This window comes from Leuciscus leuciscus (assembly GCF_965113295.1).
Source record: "Leuciscus leuciscus genome assembly, chromosome: 17".
Classification (NCBI taxonomy): Eukaryota; Metazoa; Chordata; class Actinopteri; order Cypriniformes; family Leuciscidae; genus Leuciscus; species Leuciscus leuciscus.
The window spans coordinates 19097568-19112074 of NC_138741.1; the positions used below are offsets into that span (position 1 = coordinate 19097568).

General features: G+C 38.2%; 1 protein-coding gene across 12 annotated transcripts in view; it reads right to left on the bottom strand.

Moving 5' to 3' along the window:
* The window catches only part of birc6 (baculoviral IAP repeat containing 6), a gene marked incomplete at its 3' end in the record, with an annotated part of 100754 nt that overhangs the window by 13282 nt on the left and 72965 nt on the right, over positions 1 to 14507 (bottom strand). For all 12 annotated transcript variants that reach the window (XM_082143011.1, XM_082143010.1, XM_082143009.1 and 9 more), the window contains 4 exons: positions 5822 to 6038; positions 4537 to 4682; positions 1569 to 1679; positions 154 to 371 (listed from right to left, as the gene is read on the bottom strand). In XM_082143011.1, the coding sequence (XP_081999137.1) occupies positions 154 to 371; positions 1569 to 1679; positions 4537 to 4682; positions 5822 to 6038 (692 nt within the window). The remainder of the gene's footprint in view (positions 1 to 153; positions 372 to 1568; positions 1680 to 4536; positions 4683 to 5821; positions 6039 to 14507) is intronic.

Genomic DNA, 14507 nt, shown 5'->3' on the forward strand with positions numbered 1-14507 from the left:
TCTATATGAGATATATTCTGGTCCACAATTGGTGCTTTTAACCTAATTTAAGATGCTGATGTGGCCTAAATCGATCTGTTTTTCGAATCAACAACAATCTCTTTTTTTAAATATAAGAGTGTCAGTGGATGGGCCGAGGGTGTCTATCCATACCTTCATGATGTCGAGGCGTTCTTCATCGCAGCGGACAAACACACTGGAGGAGGAGGAGAGAGGGAGGGAGGTGGAGAGCGTGACCGCCTCCTGTGCTAATCGTCGAGCACGGGCGGCACTGTTGGCATCGCTGGCGTTCTTCACCTGAGACAGGTAATGGTAGTTCACCTTAAACACCAGCTTAGAGTCCTCATCCTCACACACCATTTCAAATGTGTCTGTGGAAGAGACCACACATGGACAGTTGGTTATCAGCATTCACAATGACAATGCAATACGTCTGAAAGATATGATCAGATTCACGTTTCATCACATTTCCTCCAGAAACAGGCATACTGTGTATTCTGAAGGGTCTGTTCTGTGTGAGCCAGTGCAGACATGTTAACAGTCACGTCAGTTGAGATTACCTCATTCGTCTGAGGTTGGGCTAAATCATTTTTGGCAGAACAAAACTCTTGTCATCAATCAGAGCAAAGACAGATGTGAAATGACAACAAGAAAAGCCATTCTACCAGCAAGATAACACAATCCTCCCCATTTCAATTCAGGTGCATTGTGCTCCTTCAAATATTTGGTGCACTTAAAGGGGACAAAGCAGCTGAAGGGAAAACAGCAATTTCCATCCATCCACTGACTATTTATTTGGTAAAAATGTAAAAATAAAAAGTAAAAAAAGGTTTAAATCAGGGTTTGTGATACATTTGGTGTTAATGAAAAGCTAGTAATTAATTAAAACATAAGAATGTTAAATTAAAATTATATATTTTTTGGGAATATTTTGTTTACCTGCATGTAATGTGACCATTAAGCAACATCAAACAACCATAAATATATTAATGTGTTGTTAAATATTAATTTGAACAAATGCACCAATAGTAAACTTTTGGCTGATACCGCTAAGTTGATATTTATTTTCAGTAAACAGTGTAACTACATTATTAGTGTTTTAAAGAATAATTTAATTAAGTAATAGGCTAGATGATGGCAAAGATAATCTAAATTTAAAAATAGAGATTTTACTTTTATATTATCTATACTATTTTGTTTCTTTCTGAGGGAGGGAATGTGTATTCCACTTATTTCATTTATATTTGAGTTTGTGTGTCTTTATTTGTATTTTTCTGTCTATATTTTTACACTGTTTGTGTAATTGAAAATGTGTAAATAAAAAAAATTAAAAATAAAAATAAAAATAGAGGAAACTGATGACTTAAAAAAAAAGTTGTTAACCAATATGGTATCGATATCCTTGCATCCCTCAAATATTCTAAATTATTTGGAAAAATATTGTGTAAAATGTTTAATAAAATGCTTCTTCAAAGAGTCAATTATATTATATAAGCTCTCTAGTCTTATCAGCCAGTAAAAACTCATATGTGTCGAGCACTAGCAGAGATGTGTAGTTCAAGACTCACCAAATTGTAGCTTCTTCATTGCTGCTGTATATTTCTCCTCCATTGAACGCAAGATGGACAGTGGTTTGGGCCTTGTTGCTGCCTTCTTAGAGCTCTCTGCCATCTTCCTCTCTGAGAAACAGAAGACAGACACATAAAAAAATAGTGTGTGAATGTGTGTTTCAGAGTAGCCTGAGGGAGTGTTCGAGTGGGTCACATCTTCCATCCTCTCATCTCTAAACAACCAACACATCCCTACATCCCTACATCCCTCAGGCAAAGTAACCTGAATGAGAGTATGTGACTCTGCTTTCAGTAAACAAAATATACTGCTAAGAAAAAAGGCCCACTTTGATCAACATTTCTTTGACTTGATAATTAAAAGACTCCCAAATGGGACGCGTTTGACTGCAAATTTATTATCTTGATAAATGACAATAAGCACGAAATGTCATGTTGTTACACAAATGAGTCGCTGCATTTCTGTTCCCCCAATTCAGATTGTTATCGAGAGGGCGCCAGACTAATGACAACGACACCAGCAGACCATCAACACTCCAGTGAGACATATTAGACCTGCGGATAGAGGCCGTTAGAGTAACAACACAATTAAACTTCATATATTTATGGAGCTTTATGGCATTTCCGCCCATTCCGCAGTGGGTGTAGAGACATGTCCCTCCTCACATGCACATGCACTGTGACAGCCAATCAAATTACCATCGCATTTAACATGGCCGATAACAGCTGCGCTTTGGATACAAGCCACATAAAATCCAACCGACATCGATAGCTCCCACTAACATCAGTGCACGATACTGATGGCGATATCGATACCGAACCATGAGAAACCACTCTCAACCAATCAGACACCCTGACTGCGCAGTCTCTGGCGCTTAAAAAAAAAGATGGATTACTAATTAAGCAGTTAAATGGAGTGGTAAGTAATGTCTCACTGCTTTTATCATATAGATTTTCCTTATGGATGGTGACAGCAGCATTGATCCGCCTCACCACGTTTAACGCCCCTTTCATTCACTCATCACAGAGAGAATGAGAGCAAGAGATGCCCAAGGGAGGGTGATAGTTATATGTGGAGATACAGTGACGCAGGAAATTCCTGCACACCTGATGAGTGACAAGGGTTTCTGCCTTAGGAACAAATACTCAAAGATTTGCATCTAAATTTCCCTTAGTCTTGCCCTAGAGGACCCGAGAAAGACAGTTTGGAAATGTTAATAAACAGATGTGACTTCTCAAGAGCTTTAAACCCCAGGATTAGGAATTGTCATGTTCACATCCATTTTTATGAGGTCAGCGTAAAAGGGACTAAACTTGATCATACAACCTTCCTGTCTGGAAATGCACCCTGGTCATGACTAAGGGCTGTTGGTTCAAATCTTAAAGAATTAGCACGACACAGATTAAGTCTAGTCTGACAAACGAAACTGCCCAGTAAAGCTGACTCTCCATTTAAAAATCCTTCGAGAACGCAATCAGGCTTTCGAGAGCCTCTGGTGGGGCTCTGTGCTGAAGAGCCGTTTCTCTTTGGCTTATTTTGTCAGAGCAAACAGTCACTCCATGTCCCCCGGGGCCCTCAGATAAGAAAGGAGTGTGTCTTCAGCCTGTGAAATACACACCATCACTCTCCGGACTGACCACTATACATCTTAGCACTATCCTGCTTTCACTTGTGCTCTGATTCAAGTCTTGAGCACCTAAGAAATCAGACCCTACAGAGACACAGAGCATGAACAGCTTTTCTTAAAAGGGTTTTAGAGGGAAACTGACTTTAAATGGTGCAGTAAAATTCATGGGTAAGACTTGGGTAAGATCAATCTTTTTGTAAACAAACTACCATTCAAAAGTTTGGGGTCGGTAAGATTATTTTAATGTTTTTAAGTCTCTTATGTCCATTTATTTAGGCTCCATTTATCTAATAGAAAATAAAGTAAAAACCTGTAATCAATTACAAATTAATGTGATGCAAAGCTGAAATTTCAGCAGTCATTCATTATTCCAGGCTTCAGTGTCACATGATCCTTCAGAAATCATTTAAATATGCTGATTTGGTGAAACCGTAATTGAGAACAGTTGTTCTGCTTTATATTTTTGCAAAAAAAGATAATACTTTTTTCAGGATTCTTTGATAAAAGGAAAGTTTAAAAGAACAGCATTTATTTGAAAAGGAACTTTATTTGGTAACAATGTAAGTCTTTGTCACTATTGATGCATCCTTGCTGAATAAAAGTATTAATCTCTTTCACCAAAAAAAAAAAAAAAAAAAAAACGTACTGACCCCATTTAAACTTTTGAAAATTGTACGTATGCATTTTATTTGAAATGGATGAGTTGGACTAAATGAGTGAAAAACCACCCCAGGACGCTCTTCATGAAGTTGGAGATAGAATGAACAAGGAGATAGAATCTAGACAAAGAGCAACTTTGTTGAAGAAGCTAAAATATACAATGGTTTTGATTCGTTTAGGGTTAGTTCACCCAAAAATGAAAATTCTGTCATTAATTACTCACCCTCATGTCGTTCCAAACCCGTAAGAGCTTTTCTAGGCTGGCAAATGCAGTTACCTAGTAGCCTATGAAGGAGTGAGACAGTGCTCCGATTTCATTATTGTGTGTTCTGAAGATATAATTTGTGTTCCGAAGATGAACGAAAGTCTTACGGGGTTGGAACAACATGAGGGTGAGTAATTACTGACAGAATTTTCGTTTTTGGGTGAACTAAACCTTTAAAAATGTATTGGTCACTAAATTTCCATAATTCCAATTGTGTATTGATGACTTTATTGTAGTGTCTAAAATGTAAAACATAATATAAGTGAAAAATTAGTCAATGTTTCTAAACTGGAAATTCATTAAATACCCATCTGTTAAGCATTTTAATCAAAGTTATTAAAAATTTAACCATTCCATGATTATTTAATAAACAGCACTTAATGGAAGCATTTGGGAAACAGTAGATTGTTCTCACCGTGGTTGGCCTGTCGTAGGTTGGTTGTGGCAGCATAGACGATCTCTGCAGTCTTCTGGATGTCGGGAACTAGCAGTGTCAGGCCTTCTGGCTCTGGGTCAGATGTCTCAGCCTTCATTACCCCTTTACTTTTGTCTTTCTTTGACCTAAGGTGGACAAAGAATCATCATGGGTCACATTTCAGTTTCTGTAGATGCAATAACTTGTTAATTAGGGGTCTATATTTGTGCTTGTGTGCATATGAACATGTGAAATGTTTCATTGCACATTCAGTGTTGGGTTGAGTGGACCACAAAAATGGCAGAGAAAAAAAAACAACGGCATGTCCTCAAGAGCCTCTCAACCTCTCATGTCCCCAACCCTGAAACAAACACGCGCTGCTCGTGAGAGGTGCTATAGACACTGAATGCATAAAATGGGCAGCAGATCGTGACTTGTCCCAAAGTAAACCATTAAAAACAACATCCAGCTGTCTTGCAGCTAAGCACACACCCTCACAACATGCATCTTTCATTAAGCAGGAGGACGGAACATGAAAGAGAGAGACAAAGGAGAAAGAGGACATGAAATCATAAATGTCCTTTGTCAATAAGTGACGCAGAGGGGAGTAATTAAGATGGCGCTGTCATTCAAGGGTGCATGTATTACTTTATTTTTATATACATTTAAAAAAACATTTAAAAATGATAAAAATAAAATCCTTTTAAAAATTTGTTTTAAGTTTTAAATTAAAAACCAAAAACCAAAAACCTTTTTTGTAAAACAAAACAAAAAAACAAACAAAATGTAATGTAAAATATAAATATTATTCCTTGACAATACATTGCTAAAAATCAAATTCATAATGTGTATGTGTTGTTGGGTCGAGTGAAAACAGTGGGAAAAACAAATTCTAATCTACACTATTTTGCATACACACTATATGAAATGGACAGGTTTGGAACAGCAGAAGCTCAGGTCAGTGTGAAGGTCACTGGAGATTGGAGGCTTTTCAGGGGCAACAGAGGAGCACTGACTGATCTAGCCGTCACTGTGTGTTATTCTTTTGATGAAACAAAGGTTTTGACTTGTGGCTATAGCATCAGGTTACATCTTGTGGATATAAGTCAGGTTTTTGCATGCAGGTCAGAGAGTAAGTGTCACAGGGTGAACATCCATCCATCAGCAGTCACTCAGCCCGTCCTCTGTCCCTTAGTTTGACTGACCAGTGTGTGTGTGTGTGTGTGTGTGTGTGTGTGTGTGTGTGTGTGTGTGTGTGTGTGTCTAAGAGAGAGGAAGAGCGCACCTGAGGCGGTTGGTGTAGGTGTCTACGCAGGTCTTCATCTTGGCCAGTAACATGCCGACAGAGGTCTGACACTCGGTGCGTTCTTCATCCTCCTCTTCTTCGGCAGCGTCTCCTGATAGCGGCAGGAGCAGAGGAACCAGGCTGGTGCAGGTGGAGATGGCTCTTAGCAGCTCCAACAGAGCACGATACAGGGGTACGTGACGCGCCATGTCCAAAACTGCAGGAGACAGAGAGAGAGAGAGAGACATTACGTATTAAGTCAGGACACTTATAAAAGACAAAGTCAATTACATCTCTTAAAAGACAGAAGGACAGAGGGAAACAAGGGCCGATCCACACACACACATATTCAGCCTCTCAAGGTTGATGTTTTTAATGTAGAAGTTTTTAGGAGCATCATAGCCTCCAAATATTTAAACAGTTGAAATCGTTCAGGACAAGGAAATGCTATATAAACGGAAGAGTCGTCTTGCATGCATTTTATAAATATACAAAGAAGAGCACTTGTGTTGCACCTGCTTAAAAGGATAGTTTCCACAAAAATAAAAATATTCTGTCAGTAAATATATTCACAAAATATATTTTATGTTCCATTTTTACGAGCATAAAACACAAGCAATCTTCTATTGAGCATGCTGAGATGCTATAAGGACCCGTTTGAGGCACAAGGGCTGTTTGTGCATGTATTTCCTGCTTGGAGAAGGCACGATAATCCTTTTGTGGCACGGCGGAGTCTTAAAGCCAGAACGAGGACAGTGAGAGAATAAAGGATGAGAGGGAACGAGACAGAGAAAGATTACTGAGGGTCTTCAAGCTAAACACTATAATCAGGCTCATATTATCAGTGTGCAGTTGAATGTAAGGAAGTGCTTGTTTGTGTTACTTGTGTGTGTTTTTAAAGTGCCCCTATTATGCATATTTTAAAGGTTACTCATTTTGTTTTGGAGGTCTCCTACAACAAGTTTACATGCGTCAAAGGCCAAAAAACACTTTCATTTTCTCATAAAATACATTGCATATCACCACATTTTTCAATGATTCTTACAAAGAGCAAGCGCTTTATGAATCCCACGTTGAACTCCGAGATTTGCGAATCAGTCGTCAGTAAAATTACGTGTTGTGGGCTGGTCAAGTTGTTCGAGGGCGGACAACGTACAACATAGGCGGACATTATGCAAATGTATCTTCTAGTGACGTAGAACCGTAAAGTAGAACGATTCGAATAAAAAAACGACTCGTATTGGCGGTTCAGAGTCGATTCTTTCTTTTGGGAGACAATAACTATTTATCATGCACTTTCGACTTTGCAGAACGTTTACATTCACAAACAACTATATTACACGCTGCATGAAAGGGAATATACAAAAAATCATAACAGGGGCATTTTAAGAAGAAAGGAATTTTAAACACCCGAAGGAGCTATTTCAAAGGGTTTTATTTGAGTGTGCGCTCACTGAGAGGACAACATGGATCAGAGAGCGTTTAGTGTGCGTGTTGTATTATCTCAATGTCAGTCTATGTTCCAGATTCTCCTCATGCTCTCCTCAGCTCAGACTGTTTCTCCTTCACTCTCATCTCATTTACAGACTAACTGATTTACTGCACACCAATCCTCCTCTCTGCCCCTCTCTCTACCTCATCAGACATTCAGCTCCATGCTGGATTGGGTGGATGATAAACAATGTTAGTGAGAGCTGAGAGGACACATACGTCAGCTCCCCTTCCCTCCATTGCCGTGCACAGAGAAGATGATGGAGGAAGAGAGGAGGGAGGACACGACAGGACGGTAGGATGTAGAAGGGGAAGACAGCAGACACATCAGAAGGAGAAGAGAATAGAGAACAGGCAAGGAGACATGAAGGGACCAGAAAGTAGGAGGGGCGAACAGAATGGAGGCAAAGAGAAAGCAATGACATCAGAGCGGAGTAGAAGAGATGAGAAGGAAGAAGAAAGCAGAAGAGGAGATAAGTAATGACAAGTGGAAAGGTGACCAGAAAGGAGAAATAAAAAGGGGGGACAAGAAAGGAAATAGTAGAGGAGAAGACCAGAAAAAGGCAAAAAGATGAGAATGCTAGAGAGTAGAGGAGAACAAAAATCAGAAGAGGAGACCGAAAAGAGTTAAGAGGAGGCAAGAAAAGAGGAAAGAAGATGAGAGAACACAAGAAAGAAAGAGAAGGAAAGTAGAAGATCAGACAAGAGGCAAAAAGGAAAGGGGAAATCAAGAAAAACATTACAAAGCTGAAAAGACAAGTACAAAAGAGATGACGAGAAAAAGGAGAAGAGACCAGGAGAAGAGGAAGCAGAAAAAGGAGACGATGGAGCTCTGAAAGGTGGAGAGGAGATTAGAGGAAAAGAGAAAGCAGGAAAGATGATGAGAGGAAAGCTAAAAAGGGGAGGAGAGGAGAAAACCGAAGATGAGAGGCAAGTGGAGGAAAGGAGAAAACAAAGGGAGGAAAAAGTAGAGAGAAGACCAGACAGGAGGACAAGAAAGAAAACAGAAAAAGGAAAAAGGCGGAGAAAATAAATTATTTTATTATAGATAATACTATAGTCTCATGTCAAACTCCTCACAGCAGCTCTAAGAACACTTCAATATCATCCATCCATTCCCTCTTCACCAGGAAGAGACTCCAGGAAGGTCACAGGTCATCTGGACTCAAACTGATCCACCGAGCTTTAATCGATTCTTCATTTTGTACCTTATGACCTTTGTGACTGACCTCTCCCCCCAACGTCTCACTGTCTATAAAAGATGTTAGCCTCAAACAGAAGCTCCGTGTGAGTGAGTGAGTGAGTGAGTGAGTGAGTGAGTGAGTGAGATCTTCAAAGAATAAAAGAAGTGTCATACTCAGCAAGGCTGTATTTGTCTGATCAGATATATGTTGGAATACAGTGAAAACAGTAATATTGTGAAATATTATTACAACTTAAATAATATTTAAATTAATATGTAATATATGCCTCTGATGGCAAAGCTTATTTAAAATTTTAAGCATTACTTCAGTCTTCAGTGTCACATGATCCTTCAGAAATTATTCTTATATACTGATTTGCTGCTCAAGAAACATTTCTTATTGTTTCAAACAGAATGTTCAAATGAGCAGCATTATTTCTTTTGTAACAAATGTCTTTTCTGTTGGGCAGTATAATACAGCCCCTTTACGAGGCCCCATACACACACACCGGAACCATGAAGAAACATTTAGGGGTATGCAGTGTGTGTGACAGTACTCAGAGCATGTGGTGGAAACTGTTTGTCACCATGACAACAAAGATCTCGAGGACAGGCGGGACAAGACACACCAGCAGCAGTGCAGAAACGCACACTCGCTTTTTGCCTCGTGGGTTAGTTAAAATTGAATCTGGTTATTTACAACGTGCAGAAACGCATAACTGTTCATGACATGCAGATAAAGAGAGCGAGACAAAAAAAAAAAATATATATATATATGTGTGTGTGCGCACTTTTTTTTGGGTGTGTTTGAAGTAACATTTGCACACTTTTGTTGAAGTAAATCAGGTTGACAGGAGTCTGATTATAAATGTCGCTTTACAGAGCGGAACTGGGCCTGGAGTCTAATGACTGACACAAAAATCATGCTTCCCAAATCATTCAGGGCACAAGAGTCCTCCGTCTGTCTGGAGTGTGTGTAAGTGAGCGAGCAAGCAAGAGAGAATCCTTCACATGAGGGCCGGCTGGAAAGAAAGACACATGCAGCAAGAGCTCAGAGAAGCGCTCCATCAATAATGCAACAGAACGAGGAATAAAACAAGATGAGCGCTACTGCATCTCCCTTTCACACTTCTGCATCTCTCTGACACAGACAACACTGAGACGCAAGACATGGACTGATGGCACCACCCGACCACTGACTCAACACACTGAAGAGTACAGCTCCTGATCCATGTGCCAAAGACATGAGGAAAATAAAAGAGAGCAGAGACTGAAAGACGGTTTATTTAATCACCATAACTTCTACTAAAATGCACAAGCATCTAGAATAGAGATGCTGCAATATTAAACCTCTGCCTGAAACTGATCAACTGATTGTTGCTGATAACCAATAAAAAGCTGATATTAAAGTTCTATACTATTTGCCATCTTACTATCTAAGCAAGTAAAAATATAACAGTACAAGTAAATGCTACAACCGAATTTGTCAATTTTAATAAACGTCATGAAAAAAATAAATATATTTTGAGTTTTTTTATGAGCATGAAAAAATTTAAAATACTTTATTATGACATCTGCCAAAAGATTACATTTAATACTGTTATTTAATTATTAGTGTTTCAATTATTATTAAAATGATTAAAGATTAAATGTAAGTGAGCATTAGATGATGGCAAAGATCATTTAAATGTAAAATAAAGGAAATTAGCATGAACAATTAAATATCCAAAATTGTCCAATATTGATGAATTAAAAAAGGGCTGATAACCAATATAAGGTTAAAAGAAATACTTTAATGCAGCAAGTTAAATTGTTAAACACATTCAATTGATAAAAAGTGACAGTAAAGGCATTTGTAATGTTAGAAAATAAGTATTTTTCAAGTTTTTAAACTTTCTATTCATCAAATTCATTCATCTTTCATTAAAATCACGGTTTTCAACATTGATGATAATTTTTATTGAGCTCCAAATCAGCGTATTAGAATGATTTCTGAAGGATTAGATAAACAGCCTTGGTGAAGAGACTTTCAATAACGTAAAAAATTTAATAATTCTTACTGACCCCACATTTTAAACAGTAGTGAACATTACTAAATGAATACTTTTAAGGTTGAGTACAATAGTCTATTAAAGAAACCTTCACTCCTTGTCCCAGAACCACACCAAATCCAACAGCATCATCAGAATGAGTCCAGATTCAAAATGCCACGCTGTCTCTGGATTTCATCCAGCTGACCCGAGAGATAACAGGTGACAGTGGCGGCTCTCAGAGTTACTTTAAACACGTGGAGTCAGCCAGCAGACACTTTGGTGCCCTGACAATCTGATTGTAGGCATTAACATCGACACTCTCATGAGAAAGTGGCACCCTTCCAGACGTTTATGTACGAGTTGCTTACAGGAGGTATCTGCGCTGCACAAAAGCTGTAATTTTCAGGAAAACAGTCTTGTATCTGAGGAAACTCTGTGCCAGCACAGGCTGTTTATACACAAGGATGTTTGATGGAGCTAATGGCGACGACCACAGGGCTGTAATTTTCCTCCTCTGCAAAGCTGCTATAAAACCCTCAGCTAACGGAAGGATAACAAAGTGCATTATTCCCTTTCTGCATCATTTAAAGCCACTAAATCATTCAGAGCATTTCTCTCATCTGAAGAGGAATCAGTTTATCAAGTGCTCTAAAGACACTCTGTGTCTGTCTACTCATGAGGGCAGGATTTTGGACAGCGAACTGAGCAACTGATGTAAGTGCCAAAATAAAAAAATTAAAATCTTCATGGTCATATGATCCTTCTGGAATCAATTTAATATGCTGATTTGCCGCTCAAGAAACATTTTTTATTTTCATCAATGTTGAAAATAGTTGTCAGTTAATTTTGTTCTGGCAACCATGATCCATTCTTTCAGGACTCGGTGATGAATAGAAAGTTCACAAGAATAATTTAATTTGAAATATATATATTTTTTTTTTCCTGGATAAATGTCACTTTTGATCAATTAAATGCATTTTTGCTGAATAAAAGTATTGATTTCTTTAAATAATAATAATAAAAAAAATCCTACTGACCAAAACTGTGCTTAAATCACCAGCATAAACCAATAAAAAAACAGTTTGAAGACCAGCATTCTACAGTCCACAAAGCAAAGTCGACTGAAGGCCAACAAAGCAAAAATAATCTTGAGGTCCAGTTACTTTCTGTGACTGCTTCATTTTAATGACCATGCCATTTCTGTCCTCCCATCCTTCCTTTCACTCCTCCAATCCTTTCTTTATCCAATTTAGCTCCCGTGCACCCATCTAGGTAAAAAGGGGTATCTATCTTTCTCCACGCAGGAGGGCATAATTAATTTTGACAAGCCCTCTGACTGACATTTGCCATTTTGTGTGGGCACACACATGCTGTCAAAGAGCTTTGGAGAGAGGAGAATATGACTTTACAAAGGGCACCTGTTTAAAAGAGCAGAATTAGATATATTAATTAGGGGTGTGCGATATCAGCCAAAAAAACAAACAAAAAACTCAATATTTTCTGGGATTTTGTCTAACGATGATCACGATATTTTTCTGAGTGTGTTACTGTGCTGGTACCTTGGACAGCAGACTATTTAAATGTAGCCTATGCTTAATTTATTCATTACATTTAATCAATAAATCCAATTAGAATAATAAGACACTATAGGGCTGTTACCAATAAAATGAAATCAGTATCAACTAAATCCATCTTTGCAATGCAGAGGAAACAAAGAGGCTGCAACTGAAGTGGCATTTAGATGCATTTACACAGACTGTTAATGCAGCTCAGAGATGACAAATGAATAACCTACAGTTACAAATGTACTGTTTTGATTTTTTTTAAATAAAATGTAATTTGAAACCGTTTTAAAATTGAAAAGATACTTTAAATATGAAACTAAAACCACCAGTAGGTGGCGGCAAGTTAAGAGGGTCGCACACTGGACGCGCAGCTCGGCGGCGCGCCGTGCAGCGCCACATCTTTTAAATTCGAACACACTATTCTCTATGAGAGTACACACACCGGCGGCGCCTTTCGGCGTCTGTCCGCGGCGGCTCAGGGCCGTGTTCAAAATCCTGCCGCGCCACAGAGCGCCATTTACATAGTTTTATATTAAATTTACATGTGTGTGTCTCAAATCGTAGTTAATGTATATACGGACCTCACCCTGTGCTGCAATATACATTTAGTTTTATATTTATTTACAGAAATCAGAAAATTGCTGATGTTATCGGATTTTCAGGTGACAGTTGTCCTAGACGTGGCGCGGCGCGGCGCTGAGCTGCGCGTCTGGTGTGCGGCCGCCTTTACTGTTAATGAGCGAATCATCGAGTCATTAATTCAACAGATTATCTCAAACGGCTGATCATTTCAGGAACAAAGTATTTGACTTCTATTGAGTGAGTCACTGAATCATTCACTCAACCGATTCTTTCAAATGGATGATGAATGAAATGAATAACGAAACGCCGCTGTGTGTTGCACAGAGATGCAAAATAGTTCTGCTGTGGCTTTGTTTGGAACTATGCTGTTCAGGGAAATTGAGCAAAACTGGCATATTGTGTCACTTAATATGAACTTTTGGTTTATTAAACTACTGTATAAAATGAATAGCACATTTGCAATCGTGGTGATATTTGGGGGGAAATTAGCATTCTTTGTGTGATTTAATAACTTTGTCATATGATATAAATATAACAAAGACAAATACTCATACAGGGGCATTTTTACTGCATTTTAATAGAGTAAATCAAGCAGTGAGAGCATGCAGTCTAAATGCACACGCGCAGTCTAAGCTAAACTGAAAAGGCTACATCAATTAGTGTATGCACTCTCTAAACGTGTTTTTTAAAAGTGAGGGACATACTCGATAATGTCGAGTATAATGCGTGTTATAGGCACATCGTTAAAACAAAAATTACGATCTATTTTGCACACCCCTAATATTAATAGATCACAGCAGAGGAAACCGGCTGAATGCTATTACAACCCTTCACTACAAACATCTTAATGAGAAAAAGAAAGTACACTGGGGGAAAAAACCTCAGCAAGAGAAAAATAATGTATCTTGCAGGTTTTGACTGTCAGATATGAATTGTGTGCATTGTTCAGAGTTTGTCCTCTAATGATGATCGTGGTGGAGATTTAGAGAAGAAAAAAAATGGGTAAAGGCATGAATGTGCATCGGATGAGTGCACACACATCCATTAAAAGGTTTCCAAGCCATCACTCACTCTCTCCGTTTTTGGTGTTTGATCGAGGGGAGTAGGAGTGCATCCTGCAGGATGTTGCGGCAGGTTTGAAAAGCTTGTCAGAGCTGACCCAATTCACCACTGTCCATTTCTGTGAGTCTGTGCAGAACCTTGCTCAAGGTCTGTATTACAGCATCAACTTATGTTTTAAAAGCTACATATAAATACACTCAAGATTCAAGACATGGGGTGTATCCTAATGACTGCCACTAAAAATGTTAATGTATTTTAAGATCAATGTTAGTTTTTTACAACCAATTATAGTGTATAAATATAATATATAATTTCCTGGCCACTCTTTTCCATTTAATGAAAGTAAACAAGGACTGGGGCTGTCAAGTCTAATTTTTTTTTTATTATTATTAAAATGTTTATGCTGCATAAAAGCTCAAATCTACATGAATTGTAAGTTGCACAGAAAAATGTGACCAAGTTTACTTTGTGTTCCTTGGAAGAAGGAAAAAAAATATAAAAAAATCTGTCTATATATTATACAACATATAAAAAAAATAAAACTCTGTTGAACACAATTGACTACAAAGATGTAAGGAATTTATAAATGATTCCAAATGATCGCAGGTTCGTATTGCTTGAATTTAATGAATAAGGCCTTTTATCACAATAATCTTAATCCAAAAATTGCATTATTTTTCAGAATTTTACATTGAGTTAACCTCTATGCTACAGAAGTGCATCAGAGGTCAAAGGCGGCAGTCTGATCTTAAGTGATTAGAACCAGATAT